This window comes from Dendropsophus ebraccatus, chromosome 5 (genome assembly GCF_027789765.1).
Source record: "Dendropsophus ebraccatus isolate aDenEbr1 chromosome 5, aDenEbr1.pat, whole genome shotgun sequence".
Lineage (NCBI taxonomy): Eukaryota > Metazoa > Chordata > Amphibia > Anura > Hylidae > Dendropsophus > Dendropsophus ebraccatus.
Window position 1 is genome coordinate 92,777,453 of NC_091458.1, and position 21,816 is coordinate 92,799,268.

The 21,816-nt window shown below is 38.3% G+C and overlaps 1 protein-coding gene across 1 annotated transcript in view; it reads right to left on the reverse strand.

Annotated features, from left to right (window-relative positions):
• Nucleotides 1-21,816, reverse strand: part of CLYBL (citramalyl-CoA lyase) — a 243,556-nt gene that overhangs the window by 29,607 nt on the left and 192,133 nt on the right. Inside the window, 2 exon segments of the mRNA XM_069970730.1 lie at nucleotides 8,169-8,270; nucleotides 17,740-17,928. Of these exon segments, the coding sequence (XP_069826831.1) occupies nucleotides 8,169-8,270; nucleotides 17,740-17,928 (291 nt within the window).

The window sequence follows — 21,816 nt, forward strand, 5'->3', positions numbered from 1 at the left end:
GTTTACCGTGCGAGATCAGGAATGTGATTAATAAATATTTCAGGCGAAAGCAACCGAATGCCGAGTCGGGGTCTGCGCCATTACAGCGCAGACCCCGGCCGGGTGAAGACACGGGGATCGCTCCTCCGGGACAACGTCCCGGGGCGATCTCCGCCACTAGACACCAGGGAATGGCTGCATCAGGCAATCGGATGCAGCTGTCATCTTTGACAGCTGCATCCGATTATCTAATTAGCGGGCACGGTGATCAGACCATGCCCGCTAATAGCCGCAGCTCCGGGCTAAATGCAGCACCCGGAACCGCGGCGGTTCAGATCGCAGCCGCCGCGCAGCCCCGCTCTGAACACCTGTGGGTGGCCCTGGACGTACAGGTACATTCAGGGTCGCCTAGGGGTTAGAAGGCCACTGCGCTAGCATATTTTCCCCTACAGACCCACATGAGCACTTATTTTCTGCGACACCAATTATACTTTGCAAATACAGACTTCATTTTTCTATAAAATATGCTGCAAAACCAGAAAAAAATTATAGGTGCAGTAAAATTTAAAAAAAGGTGCAATTCCTTTTATTTTGAGGGGTTTGGTGTTTACGCTGTTCGCCGTATGGTAAAACTGACATGTTATTCATGTTCCTCAAGTCAGTCCGATTACAATGATATGTAACTTGCATGACTTTTATATTAGTTGATGGCTTTTAAAAAATTTAAACCTTTAAAAAAACAAAATGTGTTCAAAATTGCTCTATTCCCATGCTTATAACACTTTTATTGTTTGGTCTATGGGGCTGTGTGATGTGTAATTGTTTTGCGCCACGATCTGTTCTTTCTTTCAGTACCTTGTTTGCATATATGCGACTTTTTGATCACTTTTTATAACAAAATTTCTGGATTTGCTGTAAATAAAAACGCGCAATTTTGCACTTTGGTGGGTTTTTGCACTTACACCATTTACAATGCAAGATCAGGAATGGGATAATTTAATAGATCGGGCGATTACGCACGCAGCTATACCAAATATATATATTTTAATTATAATTATTATGTTTATTTATAATTTATAAAATGGGGAAAGGGGGGTGATTTAAAATTTTATTAGGGGAGGAGATTTTTTTTGTTAATAAAAACACTTAATTTTTTTTCACATACATTAATTAGAAGTCCCCTGGGGGACTTCTATATACACAGCACTGATCTCCCATTGAGATCAATACTGTGTATATAATAGAGCACTGATCCATCAGTTCAGTGCTCTATTACTCTGGTCTGCAGCAGACCAGATACACTGATTGCCAAGCCGGGATCAGTGTCATTCCGAGATCTGCAGGGAGGGGCTGCAGAGAGCTGACTCTCCAGTACCAGACTTCAAGGTCAGAAAACCCTTTCAGATTTGGGCCACATTCTACAAGATCAGTTGCCACATCTTAAGCAGAAAGGGGCTCAGTTTCTATAGAGCAGATTTGTAAGGCTGCTACCTGGAGCTCCCCACACACATTCTTCAGGCATAATAACTTCAGTTATCTTCTCAGGAAGACTTGAACATTATCAGGAGAGTTTTACAGGCAGTGGTCCCTCCCTAGGGGGGTGTATCTCTTATATTCTCCATGGGTGCATTCATACGGTGAGGGGGAAAACATAAATTACTAACCGGTAATGGCTTTTCTCCTTTGGCCATGACGGCACCCTGCCTAATACTCACCCATGTATTTATGTATATACTGTATATGTATATATCCCTAAGTCTAGTCACATAAGAGGTATTATTTTATTTCCTTACTAGTATATATGTGACCAATAACATGTATTAAATTGTTTTTTTAACAAAATTTTAAACACAAAAAAAAGGTTTTTGAGAAACTGTATATTAAAGTTCCCTCCCCTGTATGACGCGGCTCCAGGGGAGGGAATTCCCTCCCACTGGGAGCAGCCTGGCCCGCCTCCAGTGCTTCAGCACCGGCCGGTACCGCTGGATCGAATGGCGCCGTGCACGGGAACCGGGCGGTGGTCCGAAAAACAGACCACGGCACCGGCTTCCCGGTGCCGGCACCAATCGATCTGTGGGTTCAGGTTAAAGAGGATGTACCGGGTGGTCCTGACAAACTGGCGATAAACGGGAGGTCTCTTCTTTTATGAATCCAAGTGCTGTGTCCTGCCCAATAGAACGGGCGGTGGCTCTCTCCTCCATAGGTGCCGTAATGGCCTTCAAGGAAAGCAATTACCAGTGACCAGTATGAGAGAGTAATAACACCTCTCACACCTGACATTTTGTAACACTAATGAGTCACATGGTTTTAGAGACGGAAAATGGCTAATTGGACACAATTAGGCCACTTTCACTTGACTCACTTTTGTTGTCAGTGGGTTAGGGCCCAATTACACTGAGGGATAATCGTCTGAATCGGCCCAGTTTGACCGATTATAGCTCAGTGTAATAGAGACAATGATCAGCCGATGAGTCCCTGACGAAGTCGCACTGTGCGACGCAACGCGTTGGGCATTCCTCTCTCTTGTCCACTCGGCATCGGCTGCGGTACAGGTTGTATTCTTTAGTCCCCTCTTTGTAGGGCTTGGCATTTGTCTGTATTTCAGCCTGTCTGTTCATAGGGGAAGGTGGCAGCTCATTATGCATTTGTGAACCTTTATTTGCACTGTCTGCACTTTGCCTCTATATACAGCAATCGATTATTCCTTTCCTCTCCTTTATTGTGGGAGTTGGGCAGCTTATGGGCTGCTGTTTAGTGGACACAGAATTTTAGTGTAACTTATCATGGCATGCACTAAATGTATTTGTTTTTAAATGTTTTTATGTTGGTTCTGTACTCTAATAAAATTTGATTCTTTTGATATACCGTCCTGGGTGTGCTGATTCAGTACTTTCTCTTTTTCTTTTTGATATTCACAGCCGATGAAACGATCATTGGCTGATTGTTTCTTTAGGCCCAGACCTAAAATCACCGGCCGCCGACCACACATCGCTACGAGTTATAGCGATGTGTGGCCAACAGCTGACAGTTCAGTAAGCAGTTTACATCATTTCTCCACGCTCCTGGTCGTCTCCTGCGCGCTGCAGCTTCAGAGCAGCCAGTCTAAGCTGACAGGCAGCTGAGCCAATCACTGGCAGCAGTACCTTTCTCCTTATTATAGGTATTATTAGAAGGTACCCCATACAGCGCTGCCTTGTGGAACAATCTTGACAGAGTTCTCTCATCGCGGATCCTATGATGTTTATAGGATGGCACATTATAGCATGCTGCCGCATTACGGTGTGCTGGTCACACTTTTCTATCCTCATCCTCTGCCCCTAAGCTGTGTGCGGGAGATCTTCATTGGCCACTAGTGCCCTCCTGAGAATCTTTCTTTACTGTGAAAAGACACCTGTGGATTTTTTTCTATACTATTGTTTGAAAGTGGTCTGTGTATGGAATTCGAATTCACATCCAGCCCTTATGTCCTTACTCCCCTGCTTCTGATGAAATCTCCCATGCTATATCCACCAGATTAAGACCAGTTTACATGGAACAATTTTCATCCTAACGATCCTCACAGTCGGTGGGGAGAATTTTCGTCTTGGCAGGGTAAGGAGCATCATTGTTGCCTAGTGACAGCCCTCGCCTGAGTGATGCGCTAGATGCCGATGCCTATTGTAAGCACACATAGCATTTACCTCTACAGATTATCTCACTGGTAACAATGATTTTTAAAGTGATTCGATCAGTCAAGATCAGAAATAAACCATAGTTTTATCATTTGCCATTGACCTTTTTCTTACATTGACACCAGTCAGTTATCATTATAATATGTTAGAAATCCCTTAATGTTGATTTTTCTGCAATATCACCCTGTAATAGAACACATTTTGGAAAACAAATGCTAAGAACTTCACAAAGGTAGTGTAGTGGAGGGCACGTCAATGTATTCTGTGTAATAGTTATCAGGAATGAACAAATGCAATTGCACTTGGTCCCTTGTATTTGAGGTAACCCAAATTCTCATTTACCAAAAAAGAAGACTGTAGCTCTATAAGTGGTACTTGGTTGTATATAGAGATGAGCGAATCACTCATAAATTTGTTTTGCGAATCTCATTAAAACAGGAAACTATAGTAGCTACAATAGTGGAACTATTATAGAATAGAGAATTCTTAACAACTGTTTCAATAAATATGCTGTGTAACTGGGGAAAAAAATTATTTGTGTGGTGAAATTGAAAAAAAATATATATTTTTTTTAATTTGGTGAGGTTTTGTGTTTACGCCGTTTGCCCTACGGTAAAAAAGTTATTTATGTTCCTTAAGTCAGTACGATTACAATGATATGTAACTTGTATAACTTTTATTTTATTTGATAGCTTTTAAAAAATCAAAACCTTTTAAAAACGAAATGTTCTTTAAAAATTGCTTTAAGACCATGCTTATAATGCTTTTTTTTGGTCTATGGGCTATATGAGGTGTCATTTTTTGAGTTATTTATTGGTACCTTGCTTGTACATATGTGACTTTTTGATCACTTTTTATTACAATTTTTCTGGATTTGACGTGACCAAAAATGCGCAATTTTGCGCATTGGAATTTTTTAGCCCTCACACAGTTTACCATGCATGATCAGGAATGTTTTCATTTAATACTTTAGGCAAATATACACACAGTGATACCAAATATGTTTACTTTTTTATTTAGGGGGGTGATTCATATTTTTATTAGGGAGGGGATTTTTTTTATTCATAAAAACATTTTTTTTTACACGTACGTTAGTTAGAAGTCCCCCTGGGGGACCATTTTAGGCTCTGTCCTTCATGCGTTAAGATGGACGCTGTGTTCACTGTGACCTTCTATAATGCACAACCAGCGACTTGGTATAATGAACAACTGTCACCCAGTTACTTGGTATACAGTGGCTTCACTGCTCCCATAGAAAAGCACCAACAATCCACCCTCCTCTCCTCTCCGTCCCTATCTTTCTGTATTTCTCTTCCTGCTCTAACTGCCTGCTGCTACCTACTCTGCACTATACACAGCTGACTGCCTGCCTCGAGAAAGTGAATCACCTTAGGCTGGGTTTACACTAAGATTTTGCAAACCGTTTTTGTGCATCTGTTTTTCCATTAACTTCTATTATAAAAAAAAAAATAAAAAAACAGATCAAAACGCATCCTTTTTTTTTTTCAATGGACACAAAAACAAGGTCTACAACGTTTTTGTGTACGTTAAAAAAACTGATCCGTTTTGATCCGTTTTCTTATAATGGAAGTCAATAGAAAATGGATCAAAACGGATGCACACAAATGTATCTGTTTTTTTTGCAAAAAAAAAACGATGAAAAAGATGGATTGCAAAAACGTAGTGTGAGCCCAGCCTTATATAGAGGGTGAGGAGGGTTACAGACATCACAGAGGGGTTTACAGATGATTGGACGGGTGCAAGGGATTATGGATAATCCCTTGCTCCCGCCAAAAGACATTTCTGTTAGCTAACATGTGTGTCTGCCATTGCAGCCATTTCCTGATTGAAGCGAATTGACAGCGCGATTCGCAGCTAATCTTGCTTCACCAGATTTGCTTTGCTCATCTCTAGTTGTATAGTTGATATAAATCAGAAGAATACCGCAGCACTCATGGGATAGAATTCAACACAACGTGTTTATTTCCCCAAACCGCGACGTTTCGCTCTCCACACTGAGAGCTTTTTCAAGCAGTGGTCTCAGTGTGGAGAGCGAAACGTCGCGGTTTGGGGAACAAACACGTTGTGTTGAATTCTATCCCATGAGTGCTGCGGTATTCTTCTGATTTATATTACCTATACCGGGTGGTCGCTGGTATATACCGCCTGGCACCACATCTATCGTTACATGAGTGCTGCATTCATTCTGAATTTCTTAGTTGTATAGTTGTCTAGATTTTCACAGAGGACCCGAGGCGTAATGCTTCTCCCTTGACAGTATTTATAGTAAGTAAACAAATAGACACCTCATGGCTGGGGGGGGGGCATTATATAAAATCTACTGCGTGTAAAGGTCTGCAGGGTCCATGTACAGTGGTAATTTCATATTCTTCCAAGAAAATAAATCTAATAGTCCAATTTGCAATAACACAATGTTCCCCAATGAAAATAGTATGACATTTTTTTCTGTTGCTTCTGAACTCATTACAATGTACTTTTTCCCCCGATGCTTGTGTTGTTGCTTGGTAACCTATCAGCCTATGTCGCTAATCAGATCTTTTTACATTTACATTGTCCTGAGACAAGTAAGTTCACCAAGAGCAGCCAAGAATAGAAGATCATAAAACTACATTACTGTAACTAACTATATGAGTCACTATTTAAACTGTACAGTTCATATCACTATAGATAATAAAATTACGTTTTGTAACTTATATAGTCATTAACCCCTTCAAGACAGAGCCCTTTGATGCCCGGATGTCCGGGTCAAATAAATGCAATGTTCCTTCTCGCCTTCTAAGAGCCATAACACTTTTATTTTTCCACCTACAGGGCTGGTTGGGGTGTCATGATCTATTCTAATCTGTCTAATAATATCATATTGGTGTAGCAGAAAAATTTGAATCGCTTTTTATTAATTTTTTTTCTGATATATAGTTTAATAAAATCATTATTCCTGGTGTGTGTGTGTTTTTTTGTTTGTTTTCAACGTTCACCATGTGGGAACAATAATGTTATATTTTAATAGATCGGACGACCGCAATCTACGATATGTAATATGTTTATTTATTTATTTATTTATTTTTTATATTTTTATAATGGGCAAGGGAGTATTTTAAACTTTATTGGGTGGAGGGTTTATAAGGGGTTTTTAATACTTTTAAAAACTTTTTTTATTGCACTTTTTTTTTTAAACTTGGTTTCACTGTAAAAGATACAATCAATAGATTGCATATACTGATCTATGCTATGCCATAGCATAGCATAGATCAGTGTTATCAGCGATCTATGTATAGAGCCTGCCTGAAAGCAGACTTTATCTACAGATCACCGATCTGACAGGACGGAGATAAGAGGCTTACACCCGCATGGCTGTGGAGGTACCGATCACTCTGTGACAGATGCTTGATCTGTCACTAAATACCTTAAACGCAGTGATCGCAGCATTTAAGGGGTTAATAAGATGGAGCTGTGGGATAGCAGCTGCCTCACCTTACCTCTGGCCCTGGACACACTGATGTGTGCAGGACCACTCACACTGCAGCAGTCCTGCACACATCAGAAGCCCCTGTAGTCAGTAACATATATATACATTCCTATTGCACGGGGTATGTGCAGTAGGAACGTATATATATATACAGATTGCTGACGGGAAGGGGTTATTAAGGCACAGTTGATAATATTTTGTGAAGTTACAATTTCCATATTTTATTTTAATATTTAATTATAGTTATATTGTTCCCTTAGGAAGTGTATCTAAGCATCTCTACCCCCAAAATACTAATATTATGTTCTTGATGTTTTGGGGAAAGGAGGCTAGCTCATAATATAGATGGCCACTATTAATGATTATGGTCATTATTAGCGCCCATGTATATAATCGAAACAGCAACCTTCCTCCTATATGTTTCCGAAAGTGACAAAATAGCCTTACAGAGCATTTTTTCTAATCACCATCTTTTTGTAACCACCAAGTCAAACATGAGGAGTGAGGGCCCTACTTTGTAGAAATTATAATCAATAAAGGTTTTTCACACGCAAAATAGGGACCTAAATACTACAGTATGAAGTTGGCCTTACTCATACTTTTTAACTATTGAAATAATGGCAGTGTAAATATTAAAGGGGTAAAGAAATTAATATAATGCTGGGTGCTGGGGAAAAGGAAAAAAAGGTATACTTACCTACCAGCAATCCCCCACTGTAGCTCCTGTTCTTCTGCTTCTGGTCCCCCACCACTCTTTAGCCTGCTTCCAGGACAAGTGTTTAGAGCAGGACCTGCTTACATCAGTGTCCCATCTTGGCTAGTGTCATCCCTGAAAGAGGCTATAGATATCAAAAGAAAGAGAATGGGTGCTGCAGTGGGATCGCTGGTAGGTAAGAATACCCCTTTAGACCCTGTATGAAACTCTATACTATACCACTTTATATCCAATATACTGAAAAATCAGCAACTGTACCTGCACCAGGTGTCTTTGTGAAGTGTGAAGCCACACAAATGCAGATATATTTACTTACCTTGAAGTTAAGCAGGCCTAAAGCAGTTTCCACAAATGTTACCAGGTATATTGGCTGGGAGAGTTCCCTGTCTTTTAGGTAGTGTAGAAATTTTTCTGCAAACTAAAAAAAAAAGGAATCTATTAAAAAAAGATTTGGGAAACATGTAAAAGAAATATCTGCAAATGTAAAAATTCAATGAGTCTACTTATACAGCATCTATCTTTTGCATGTCATTGTAAGAACTTATATACTTCTGTCAGACGCATATTTTCTGAAGATATGCACAGGCTTCAATGCAAATTAGCAGGCTAATAGAAAACATGAATGAGGATGCAGAATGCATATTCCCTTGGTTCACTGTGTACTTCGCTTGTTCATCCGTGACACTGAGGCAAAGTGACCCAGTCTATCACATTTAATAAAGTAGTTGTACTTTAATCTTTTTACATACCTATAAAGGGCTTATGAAAAAAAAGTTGCAGACTTTGAAGAGGACAGATGTCAGAGGAAGCCTTAAGCTGCAGTTCAGATTCTAAGTTCTATCATCTAAGAACACAAAACAGCTAAGTGCCAATTTAGCCTTATGAATAACAAAGAAAAATAAGGAAAAAGTAAATAGGATGCAGCCACGCGCATTTCAACAACTTGCTGGAAGATAATAAAACGTCTTCCAGGTAAGATAATGCTATTAAATACAGTGAGGGAAAAAACACAAACCCAAATGACAGGTTTGTCCAATTCATTTTTTTAAGAAATATTCTGTCATTGATGGATATCAAAGGAACTGGGAATTTTAATCATCTCTCTATTCAATCTCAGTTGGGTAAATCATATCTAAGAGATTTGCATAAATATAAACCATCAAAGACTTTTCATCTTCAAAGGGGGTTTCAAGACCCTATAAGCTTTGTACTGTAATCATCACAGGTCACAACCCTGCAGGAACAGGGCTGCTATGGCAACATAAAAACTAATGCTTAAGGCTTAGCATAATATTCTGACTAATAGAAAGGAAACTCATTCTAAAAGCTGGCAGCCTATTTACTAGAAGCTGGATTAGAGGTGTTAGTTCTTCCCCTTTTAGCTTCTACCCACACATCCCCCCCCCCCCTCATCACTTGAACCCACCCCTCCTTCACCAAATCAAAATGTCACATCTTTAAGGTATGTCAGATATGTCCACCTTCTTACATAAAAAGCTAATTCAAGCACACACAATGTAAACTTAAACGTCATATACAAAACACTTCCTGATTTAAACAAGTACCAAAAAAATCACATAAAATTAGGACATATCACATACAACTAATATTAGTGCAAACAGTGAAAAAAAATGTTTGCTTCTAATCTGTGGATTTCCTTATCTTGTACATGAACATAAAAACACATAAATGCAGCACATGTTGTTTTGGCGCTTTACACTTTTATTTTGTGGTAGAAGGCCTTAGAAAGAACAAAATGGTCTCCTCCCTGCTGTTTTTTAAGCCTGTACAACATACATTATCATACCACCTGGAAATACAAGAGCAGCTTACAGGAGGGAACATCTAAAATGTTACATTAGCCTTTCCACCAAAAATTTTCTACCTTACCAGTAATTTAACTCCTGCTTCTCTGTCACATAATATTTACTTAGTGAGAAAACTTAAAAGGTGAGCCTACATGCAACTTTCAATTAATATTTTTTTCTCTGTAAAAGGGGACAATTAAATGTTTCCGGCCAAGCAAAGTGAGGAGGTGTTGGGGAGGGGGGTGAGGGGAGGGTAAAAAAAAACAAGAAAAAAAACAAAGAGATTGGGGAGGGGATAAAGTAGCAGCCTTCAGCACTTCTTTCAATTCCAGTGCACACCCAATAGTGTGTGAGGAAGAATGCCCACTGTTCGGGATTTGTGGGAGAATTGTCCCATGACAAAAGAGGCAGAGTTACGCTTGTTATTCTCCAATAAGCCATGCCAGTCAAACAAGTACCCATACTTAGGACAAAAGCAAAGCAAGGGATTGTAGCACAAAAGAAAACAAGTAAGCCCATCTTTCAGTTGTGCATCAGCTTCCAGGTTTTATGCTTCGCATAAATAAAAATGAGAAGAAATAAAAAAAAAAAAATAGGATGTCTGGTGTAGTACAAAAAAATCTCTTCACTTCAATAAAAAAAGAATTAGTTTGAAAAAAGGTGTTAAAATGTGTAACACATTCTTTAGATGAAAGGCTTTTCACTGAAATGAGTGGCGGAAAGAGAAAGGCGAGAGCGTGGAGAGGAGGAGGCAGGCGCCCAAAACCTGATTTTTTTTTCTCTTCACTAAAATTATCTTGGAAATAAAAGGCATCGCCGAGAAAGGAGGAGAACATGTTTGTCTGTCTAGAAAGGGTAGGTATAAAACTAAAAAGGGGTGGATGATTTTTAGATATGTTAAATTAAATTCTTAACCCCCTAACTACAAGAAAAGGAGAAGAAACATTGCAAGATCGAGAGAGGAGGTGGGAGAATACAGCTCTGGAACATGAGTAACCATGATAAAATTGTGTTTAGGTGAAAAATCTAAGTGAAGTAGTCTGGGAGTTCTGCAGAGTTAGTAAGTATCACCATAGGTTGACTTGTAACATTGACATAACAGTCCTTTCAAAAGTAGAAAACTTATAGCTTGAAGTCTCCATCAAGCAGGGGTCTGTTGTCCTATGTGATTTTTTTTTTCCATTGCATTATAACATACTTCTGTTATCACAAGAATTAGTACTAACTGTGGAATATGCTAAAATACAAACGTATGTTTTATTACAAAAGGCTTGCAAGTGACTTTTCTTCATGTATTAATTTAGAAAAATAACAAAAGGGTAACAGAGATACAGAGATAACAGATGGTCACGTGATGTACCAACATTTATATGATAATAAATTATTATAATACTGTACGTGGTTATATAATATCTAATATCTTTCTATGACCTAATGCTCCTCCTTCGCTCACTAATAGCTGTTAGATGTCCCTGATTTTCATAACTGAAAGGCCTTGAAATAAAACGGATATTTCCCTGGTGCTATAAGTGAAATGATACAACACCACATCCAATGTATTGTGTATTGGTGTATGAATGTAGTATTCAGAGTAGTACTGCTTGGGGGAGAATTAGCTTTTAATGTCTGCAAAGGGTGCACACACAAAACTTGTACAATAGATACACCTGACCAAGGGGGAAATAATCGTATAAGCTTCAGAAAACCAGCAAAGGACTGATTTCCACTATGGAACACCAGATTATTTTATGATTGGCAAATAGCTAACACCAGAACGGTGACAATGTAGTATATACTGGGGGATCAAGCAAATCTTGAATATGTCATCCAGGATATGAATAAAATATGATTAAGCAGTTTTCAATGGAAAATAATGCATTGTACTCATATTAATGTTCTGTAAAAAAACTTTTTCCAATAAACACAAAAACACAGCATTTTGCCCTCTGCTTCATAAAATGTCTAACATGCATTAGATATATTAACTGCTTACTAAATTATTATATCTAGGTTTATGGTTTTCCATTGTACTATATTGAGTATGTTTCATCAAGAAATCATGATCAGTAGAGCAGGAGTGTGGTAACCAATGAATCAACAGAAACTTAAGAAAGAATTTTTCATTAAGTCTATATTCCCACAATGTAATAAGGACAAATAACATCAAATGATTATGATAATTAATTATGGACATTGTTTTGCAACAACGTACCTTCTTTTTACATTGTGGGAACATAGCCTAAGGATTTTTTTTTTAAATTAGCATTTTCAGTTTTTTTTATAACTTTATTCATCTTGTACAAGAAGATGAAAACAACATAAACACTTGCTAAAATAGATTTAATGCAGATCGTACCTTGTATGTTGATATACAAAGACGTAGATAGTATCAGTTAAAATATTGCTGAAATGCATATCTCTTTATTATCGCCTGAGTTTTCGATGTAATAGTCATACAATGTGATAGATGGCATTCTATCATCTCGCCTAACAAATCAATCTATAGCTAACAAACAGTCTGCATATAAGGTAAGAGAGTTGTGTCCGCACTACTATTTTCTAATGTAGTCTGCACAGTAATGGTTCCAGATTAATATAAGACAAATGAACTCTTAATTTAAAGTGTTGAACTATACATTCTATAAAGTGTAAATCATGTGTATACAATAATATTTCATTTACAACATCTTCCTATTTCATAGTTTGCAAAACGTTTGAAAAACAGTTTCTAGGGAACAAAAAGAAAGGAGTGATTAAAGTAATGCTGAGAATAGAGCTCCATTTGGCATAATACTCCTTGTAGAAAATAACAAGAAAATGAAAATACTTAGCTAGCAATTTTTTCTCCATTGCAAGGATGGCCACCATTTTCCCCATTTCCACAGGGCCCGGAAGTGCAGGTAGTAAGTATTACCAGGCCTTGAGTAGTATAGCAAGGACTATCCGAAACTCCACAGGACTGTAAATGTGCCATCCACTCCCTGTGGAGCCTTCTAAAAAGCAGGGGGGTCATCATATTTGACAGCACTACTGCAAATAACACATACTACCCAAATATTATTTAGGAAGTCTGAAAGATGTCTTATCATTCTTATTTTTGAGTTGGAGTTTCACTGTAAAGCCATTGGAAATGTCTTGAGCATCGCTAATAGCTAAAGATGTGATGTAGATGTTAAACAGTGAAGCTCCTAATTTATAGTTACCATCATTGACATGTAATAAACCTAAATGCTGATGCTGGTTAAGATATGACTTGATAACTGAACTCATCTATGTCAGCCATCCTTAGCATGGCAATATCACAATACATAAATCCAGATGGTCCATTGTACACCCCATGCACCTTTTACATTTTCACAGCCCATATTAACCAAATCTTCATCCTCATCTTGACTTTATCAGTATTTTGTAACATGATGTGCTTCTTATTTCTGTAAACAGCCCTTTAGCTTAATTTTACTTTACAATGGTAAAACTGGATGGTGCCCTTGGCTATAGAGACCACTACTGTAATACCACTGTATAACCAGGTTATGCAAGAGAGCGTTACATTCCGTACATAGCATCATAAATGGTCACGCTGCTATTAATTTACTATTCTATCATGCATTTTATACAATTAGCTTATTTACAGGCTTGGTAAAGACATCTGACATGCCACTTAACATTTCCAGGATTTTATTGGCTGAAAACACAGTCATGAAACACAAACACACCTGTCAGCAATTAAAAAAAGAAGAAATAGAGAGCAGCTCAGGAAATAATATCTGCGCTAATTAAAACCACTAGTTAAACGCTTCCTGTTTGTTCTCTTAGGTGCCCTGAGAATTGACCTTATTACTTTATTTCTTTTTCTTTATAGTCATTGATGGTAATCTCGCTGCACTACATCGCACAGGTATCAATATTAGATGGTCATAAGTACTACAATTAAATAAATGTAACATTATCATTATTATAGTAGTTCTGCAACATTAATGTCTAATCCAAACTTGTGGCATTGTCTTGGCCGTAGTATTAGAGCTAGTCTAGCCTCATAACACATATGAAGTGGTAGTCCAAGTTCTGACTGAATTAAAGTGACAAACAAAGCTGCACCAGAACTACAATGGAAAATGCAGGGTAAGGTCATGTTCACACTATGTTCACACCGCTCTGTGACGCAAAAATTTATGCAGTGTGAACGTGGCCTAAAGCTGCACGGTTTTGCAGTGATCAGCATATGAAGTTTTTGTTATTTAAAGGTAGGCTTGCTTAATACTTAATTCAGCAGCTAGGGGAGCACACAAACCGGAGAGCCCTTAAGTCTCTGGCTGAGAAACACTCCTCTTCAACTTTATCTGTCATCAGAGTCTGACAAATAGACACACAAAACCATAAAGTGTAAGCTGCAATGAAAGATGCAATGGAGTCCATGGCTTTATAATTCTTAGAGAAAGTATTAGGTCAGTGTCCTCAAGAGTAACTACCACCATTACCAGTAAAATATTAAAACATTAGCCTCTGTCTTGTAGACTTCTACATTTCCTGAGCAGCAGCTAACGTGCACTACTGAATGTACATGGATTGTTGTTACATATGCTTTTTGTAAATGGCTCATCAGCTTAAGGCTATTTTCACACATTGTTGTAAATAAGGAACATGATTATTATTTGCGTCCATAATTGCGCCTAAAATACGGCTGCATTTTCACCTCAAAAAGGGTAAATCCACAGGGGTCATAATTGCTACCTAAGGCCTTATGCATATGGTCAGTATTTTTTTCTTGTCCGTAGATTCCTCCCGCTAGAATCCGCTAAAAATTATGGATTGGACATCTGTAGTGCATTTGAATTTCCGTAAATCCATTTTTTAGAAATACAACCTTTCAACATGTGACTAACGACTCATCCTTATTTCTTTTTATGGCAATAAAGATGCCAAAAGGTTAAAATCTGTATAAAATAGCAGATCCCATTTATTTCTATGAGAGAATCCGCTAAAAAATCTGGGTCAGCTCTAGGACATGTCCTTTTTTTCAGGATTGTCTTGCATCCTTGTAATGTACTGATCTCGTGAATGGCCGAATAAATGTGCACATAAATGTGCACTAACTTAAGTACGGATATCAAAAAATAGTACAGGGGCGAGGACAGTGTAGAAAAATCTTGCTTTATTTGTGCCAAATGCATATATAAAAAATGACGTTTCAGCTCTATAACAACCTGAGCCTTTCTAAAGTATACTTGAGAGACGCTCAGGTTGTTATAGAGCCGAAATTTTGTTGTTTTATATATGCATTTGGCACAAATAAATTAAGATTTTTTTTACACTGAAAGCGATGCAGTCCTCGCCCTATACTATTATTTGATATCCAATTGCCAGCAGACCTGGAGGAGAGCTGTGCATCCTGTCGGGATACCGCTGACTCCGCTGTGTGGATTGTATCTAACTTGAGTACGGAATTTGATGGCGCAGATTTGATGCTGTGTTCAGTTATTTAGTTACATTGATATCAAATCTGCTGCGGAACAGCTGTGTGAAATAAATGGCTACTCACATTACCAATATCTAGGTGCTCTCATGCCAAAGCTTCCCTGGTCCCCCATTGGTCTCTGTTCTTCTGGCTCAAGCCATTACATGTCAACACGACATGCCATTGCTGGAGGCCAGTAAATGGAGGCCTAGTAATGCACTATGGGATTAGTAAACTAAAGTGTTTTTTTTTATTATTAATTTTTTAACATCCATGCTTTTGCTTTTTTCTGCAAATGTGAAGTTAAATCTATGGCATAAGGCTCTATTTGAGATTTTGATCTTCCTATTAAAGTTAAAGTCTGCAACAAATAAGTGTCCTAGCTATAGCAAAATCTGACATGCGACAAATGTAAAAATCTGCACTGCAGGTCAATATTGATAGCTTCAGCAGTGTATGCATGTTCAAATCTTATCCACTTGGCTGATGCTCTATTCTTCTGCTGATTTTCCATGCACAAAACTGCTCAGAAAGTCCAGAGCAAATTTGCTCCTTGTGTATTTAATTTTGGAGATAGGATCAGAGAAAACAGTAGAGGATAACATATGAAAATTGTATATCTTAAACTTCAAAACTGCGACAATCCAGGCCCCAACATCCACTCTATAAATGGCCTGGATGGTGCTATACTGTGGAATTAAATAAGATTTTACTGTAGTGGACTAGGCCCATCAAACAAGAGTCTCTTAACCGCTTAGGGACTAGCTATTTTAGCCCCCTCAGGTGACATATCAACACATACCATAGGCCTTATGTTTTTACAATGACAAATGTAGGATCCTCTTTTGGCACAAATGGGGTCCAGAGGTCTAATTGACTTTTATTCATATTTATTTGCACTACAGAATTATGGAAATATAAAAAAAAAAATATATATATATATTATTATTATTTTTATTTTATTTTTTTTTACAGTAAACTATAGATTTTTTAATAGGCCCACTTACACTTCTCCTGTATTGCAGTGTATGCCTGATATGCTCACAAAAATGGCACGGTGCTTTGGGTGCTATTAACTGCAGGATCTAACCCCTTCAGGACCAGACAAATTCGTTTTTGCACTTTCGTTTTTGTCTTCTCTTGTTTAAAAGGCCATAGCACCTTCTTTTTTCACCTATGAAAACACATGAGCCCTTATTTTGGTGACACTAATTGTCCTTTGCAATGACAAACTTAATTTTTCCATAAAATATGCTGCAAAAACGTAAAAAAAATTATTTGGGCTGTACAATTGAAAATAAAAGGATTTTTTTTTGTATTGGTGGTGGTGTAGGGGGAGGGGTGTTCAAACTGACATGTTGTTTATGTTCCTCAAGCTAGTACAATTACGACGATACGAAACTTGTATAACTTATTTTATTTGATGGCTTTTAAAAAATTAAAACCTTTTTAAAAATCTAAATGCTCCTTAAAAGTGCACCATTCTTATAACGCTTTTTCCTTTGGTCTATGGGGCTGTGTGAGGTGTTATTTTTTACAACACCGCGTATATGCGACTTTTTGATCACTTTTTATTACAATTTTTCTATTGGTACCTTGTTTGCATATATGCGACTTTTTGATCACTTTTTATTACAATTTTCTTGGATTTGATGTGACAAAAAATCCACAATTTTGCACTTCGGTGAGTTTTTGCACTTACAATGTTTACCATGAAAGATCAGGAATGTGATAATTTAATAGTTACGCATGCGGCGATTATTGTTTATTTAATTTTATTTATAAAATGGAAAAAGGGGTGTGATTTAAATTTTTATTGGGGCGAGAATTTTTTATTAATGAAAAAAAAAGTTTTGTTTTTTTTTACATAGTCAATAGAAGTCCCCCTGGGGGACTTCTATTTACACAGCACTGATCTCTCATTGAGATCAATGCTGTGTATATAATAAAGCACTGATCCATTAGATCAGTGCTGTATTACTCTGGTCTGCTGCAGACCAGATCTGTCAATTACTGTGCCGGGATCAGCATCATTCCGATCGCATCACAGGGGGGAGGGGGAAATCCCCACACTAGACCACCACGGATGGCTGAAAACAGTTATTTAAATGCCGCATGCCCCCCCCTCTGAACCCCCTTAACCGACCCAGTATATACAGTTATGTTCTGGGTCGTGAAGGGGCTAAGGAGTTTTTTCTGTATTGCAGAAGGACTTTGGTTGGTACGGTCAACATCCACAGCTAATGACACAGGTACTGCTCCCTTTCCCACTCCAGACAGTAGATCTATGGAGGATGGGTGGATGTACCCTCCACCTGTGCTTACATGTGTACAGTAAATAGTTAAAGCTACTCTTTAATTTTTTTAGTACACCTAACTATATTATTTCACATTCATTACAAATTAATTGTAAAGGCCAAACAGGGGTAATAATAAGAATAAGCAATGTGGTTCACTCTCCACTACAATTTTTCTGCTACACAGCCACATAAACTGGCATGTCATTGAAGTTTTACCTATTGTTGGATCAGAGTTTGAAATTAAGCCTGGCTTCACATAGAAAAGGGAAACAAATTAAATTCCTGGCCTATTGTGTGCTTTGTACAAATGTTTAAAAGACTCACCCATTTCACTTCTTCAGAAGATTCAACCTTTGGCAGCATGATACAGGAAGGCAAGACTTTAGACTGCAGGATGACTACCAGATCTTCTTCTGCAAGGCCACTGGACACAGAATTAATCCGAACACACTTTTCAGTTTTGCCAAAGTCATACTTTTCAAGTGCTGTAACAATTGTCTCCCTGGCTTGAGCCTAACAATCACAAAACAGAGAGATTTATGTTTCCTAATGTATAATGCATAGCAAGTAGTGAATATAGATATACAATAAAGAAATCATCATGGAAACCATGCGGTTGTTAGACGTTTTAAGAAGTTAAACAAAACTTCAGTTTTTCATATAACTTATAATGTAAATGTCTTGGCTTTCATATGGTACTTTAATATGGTAACAAAATAGAACCAGTATATTTGAGTATTTTTTACATCTTGAGTGTAAAGTAACATTTTTATTTGTTAGAAAAACTAATTCATGAAATTAGACACAAGTACACTATTTGGACAAAAGTGTGTGTACACCTGATCACCACATTTTAGTAACATGGTAGTGCTCAACACAACAATGGGCCTTCCATAAACTATTGCTGCAAAGCTGAAATCATAAAATTGTTTAAAATGTATTTGTATACTGTAGTACTTAACAGTCATGGTCAAAAGTTTTTGAAATTATACAAATATTAATTTTTACAAAGTCTACTGCTTCAGTTTTTAAAATGGCAATTTGAATATACTCCAGAATTTTATAAAGAGTGATCAGCTTAACAGAAATTACTTGCAAAGTCAATATTTGCCTAGAAAATGAACTTTATCCCCCAAAACACATTTCAACATCCTTGCAGCCCTGCCTTAAAAGGTCCAGCTAACATCGTTTCAGTGATTGCTCCATTAACACAGGTGTGGGTGTTGATGAGGACAGGGCTGGAGATCAATCTGTCAGGATTAAGTAACAATAATACCACTGGACACTTTAAAAAGGAGGCTGGTGCTTGGCATCATTGTTTTTCTTCTGTTAAACATGGTTATCTCTAAAGAAACACATGCAGTCATCATTGCACTGCACAAAAATGGCCTAACAGGGAAGAGTATCGCAGCTAGAAAGATTGCACCTCAGTCAACAATCTATTGCATCATCAAGAACTTCAAGGAGAGAGGTTTCATTGTTGCCAAAAAGGCTCCAGGGCGCCCAAGAAAGACCAGCAAGCGCCAGGACCGTCTCTTAAAAGTGTTTCAGCTGCATGATCGGGCTACCAGCAGTGCAGAGCTTGCTCAGGAATGGCAGCAGGCAGGTGTGAGTGCATCTGCATGCACTGTGAGGCGGCGACTCTTGGAGAAAGGCCTGGTTTTAAGGAGAGCAGCAAAGAAGCCACTTTTCTCCAGTAAAAACATCAGGGACAGACTGATATTCTGCAAAAGGTACAGGGAGTGGACTGCTGAGGACTGGGGTAAAGTCATTTTCTCTGATGAATCCCCTTTCCGATTGTTTGGGACATCTGGAAAACAGCTTATTCGGAGAAGACGAGGTGAGCGCTACCACCAGTCTTGTCTCATGCCAACTGTAAAGCATCCTGAAACCCTTCATGTGTGGGGTTGCTTCTCAGCCAAGGGAATCGGCTCTCTCACAGTCTTGCCTAAAAACACAGCCATGAATAAAGAATGGTACCAGAATGTCCTCCAAGAGCAACTTCTCCCAACCATCCAAGAGCAGTTTGGCGATCAACAATGCCTTTTCCAGCATGATGGAGCGCCATGCCATAAAGCAGAGGTGATAACTAAATGGCTCAGGGAACAAAACATAGAGATTTTGGGTCCATGGCCTGGAAACTCCCCAGATCTTAATCCCATTGAGAACTTGTGGTCAATCATCAAGAGATGGGTGGACAAACAAAAACCAACAAATTCTAAATAAATGCAAGCATTGATTGTGCAAGAATGGACTGCTATCAGTCAGGATTTGGTCCAGAAGTTGATTAAGAGCATGCCAGGGAGAATTGCAGAGGTCCTGAAGAAGAAGGGTCAACACTGCAAATATTGACTTGCTGCATTAACTCATTCTGTCAATGTAAGCTTTTGTTACTCATAATATGATTGCAATTATATTTCTGTATGTGATAAAAACATCTGACAAACACACATAAAAACCAGAGGGCAGCAGATCATGTGAAAATATAATATTTGTGTCATGACTGTACACTTCACTGAAAGAAAGGTTCCTATCCCCAACCCTATAAGTCAGCCCCATAATATTATCCCTTCTCCACCAAATTTTGCAGTGGACACAAGACATTTACTATGATTGCGCCCCTGGCATAAGCCAGGAAAAAGGTGCAGATTTGTCCCTTCTCCCTGGCGTATCCCCCGCTTGCACTTGGGGTAGTGGCAAGGGGGGAGGAGGTGTGCGAGCAGGCATCAATCATGCTTAACCCCTAGACGACTAAGGACATACCGATACGCCCCAGAAGTCTGTGCTCAGACAACCCTGGGTGTACCGGTACGTCCTGACCTATGGAGTGCGTTTCGGAGCACAGCGCGCTTCATAGCAGGTGGGGGCCGGCTGCAGTTAGCAGCCGGCACCTCACTGTTAATGACAGGCTGCAGCGATCGCACTGCAGCGTGTCATTAACCTCCTAAATGCTGCGGCCCTTGCGTTTAAATGTAAGTGACAGGGGGAGTCCCCTGTCACTTAACAATCGGGACCCCCGAAGTGTGACTGCGGGGGTCCTGATCGTTGTATCTGATCGCCGGAGGTCTCTCACCTGCCTCCGTGTGGTCCGAATGCGATCTGCTCACTGAGCCTGTACAGGCAGGCTCAATGAGCAGATCGCCTAGCACACTGATCAATGCTATGCCTATGGCATAGCAGTGATCACTGTGTATAATGTAATAAATGAATTTAAAAGTCCCTCAAAGGGTCTTAAAAGGTGTAAATAAGAAAAATTAAAAATAATTATTACACTACCCCAAAGCCCCTCCCCCAATAAAAGTTTAAATCACCCCCCCCTTTCCCTTTATTTAAATAAAACATAGAAAAATGAACATATAATATACTGTAGCGTGTGTAATTGTCTGATCTATAAAAATATAACGAGCGTCATCTTTAATGGCGAACAGCCTAGACAAAAAGAGGGAAAAAAGGGCGCAGATTACAGATTTTTTGTTACACTATATATATAAAAAAAATAAAATAATAAAAAGTGATCAAAACGTCCAATCTTTACAAATATGGTATTAATAAAAACTAGAGATAATGGCGGAAAAAATGACACCAAATACAGCCCCGTAGGTGAAAAAATAAAACTGTTATAAGCGTCACAATAGGCCCATTTTATTAATAATTTTTTGTAAAAAAAAAGGATTTTATTAAAAAAAAAATATATAACATTAGAAAATATGTGTAAACCTGCATATTGTTGTGTTCGACTGACCAATACAATAATGGTATCATGTCACTTTTACCATATATTGCATTACGTAGACACAGGAACCCCAAAAAGTTACCATATTGCATTCTTTTTTACGATTTCACCAATTTATATCTTCATAAATAATAATTTTGGGGTTCCATCATACATGTTATGGTAGAATGAAAGATGCCATTACAAAGTACAACTATTCCTGTAAAAAACAAGCCCTTACATGGCCCTGTAGATAGAAAACTGAAAGTGCTAGACCTCTTAGAAGGAGAGGAGAAAAAAACTAAAACACAGAAATGAAAATTTGCGCGGTCCACTGGGTCATTTTGGGCCTGGTCCTCAAAGGGTTAAAAAACATTTAGTGGAGCAGAATCTGCACCAGTTGTCACTGCCCATTGGACTCCAAAAACTAAATAAAGCAATGATTTAAATAAAAATAATAGTTATACTAAATATTTTACCAAAAAACTATATATTAGTCAGGTCAGTTTATCTTGCTTTTTAGAGGTTCTATTAGGGCCCTTTTACACAGAAAGATTATCTGACAGATTATCTGCCAAAGATTTGAAGCCAAAACCAGGAACAGACTATAAACAGAGATCAGGTCATACATGAAAGCCTGAGATTCCTCCTCTTTTCAAATCCAGTCCTGGCTTTGGCTTCAAATCTTT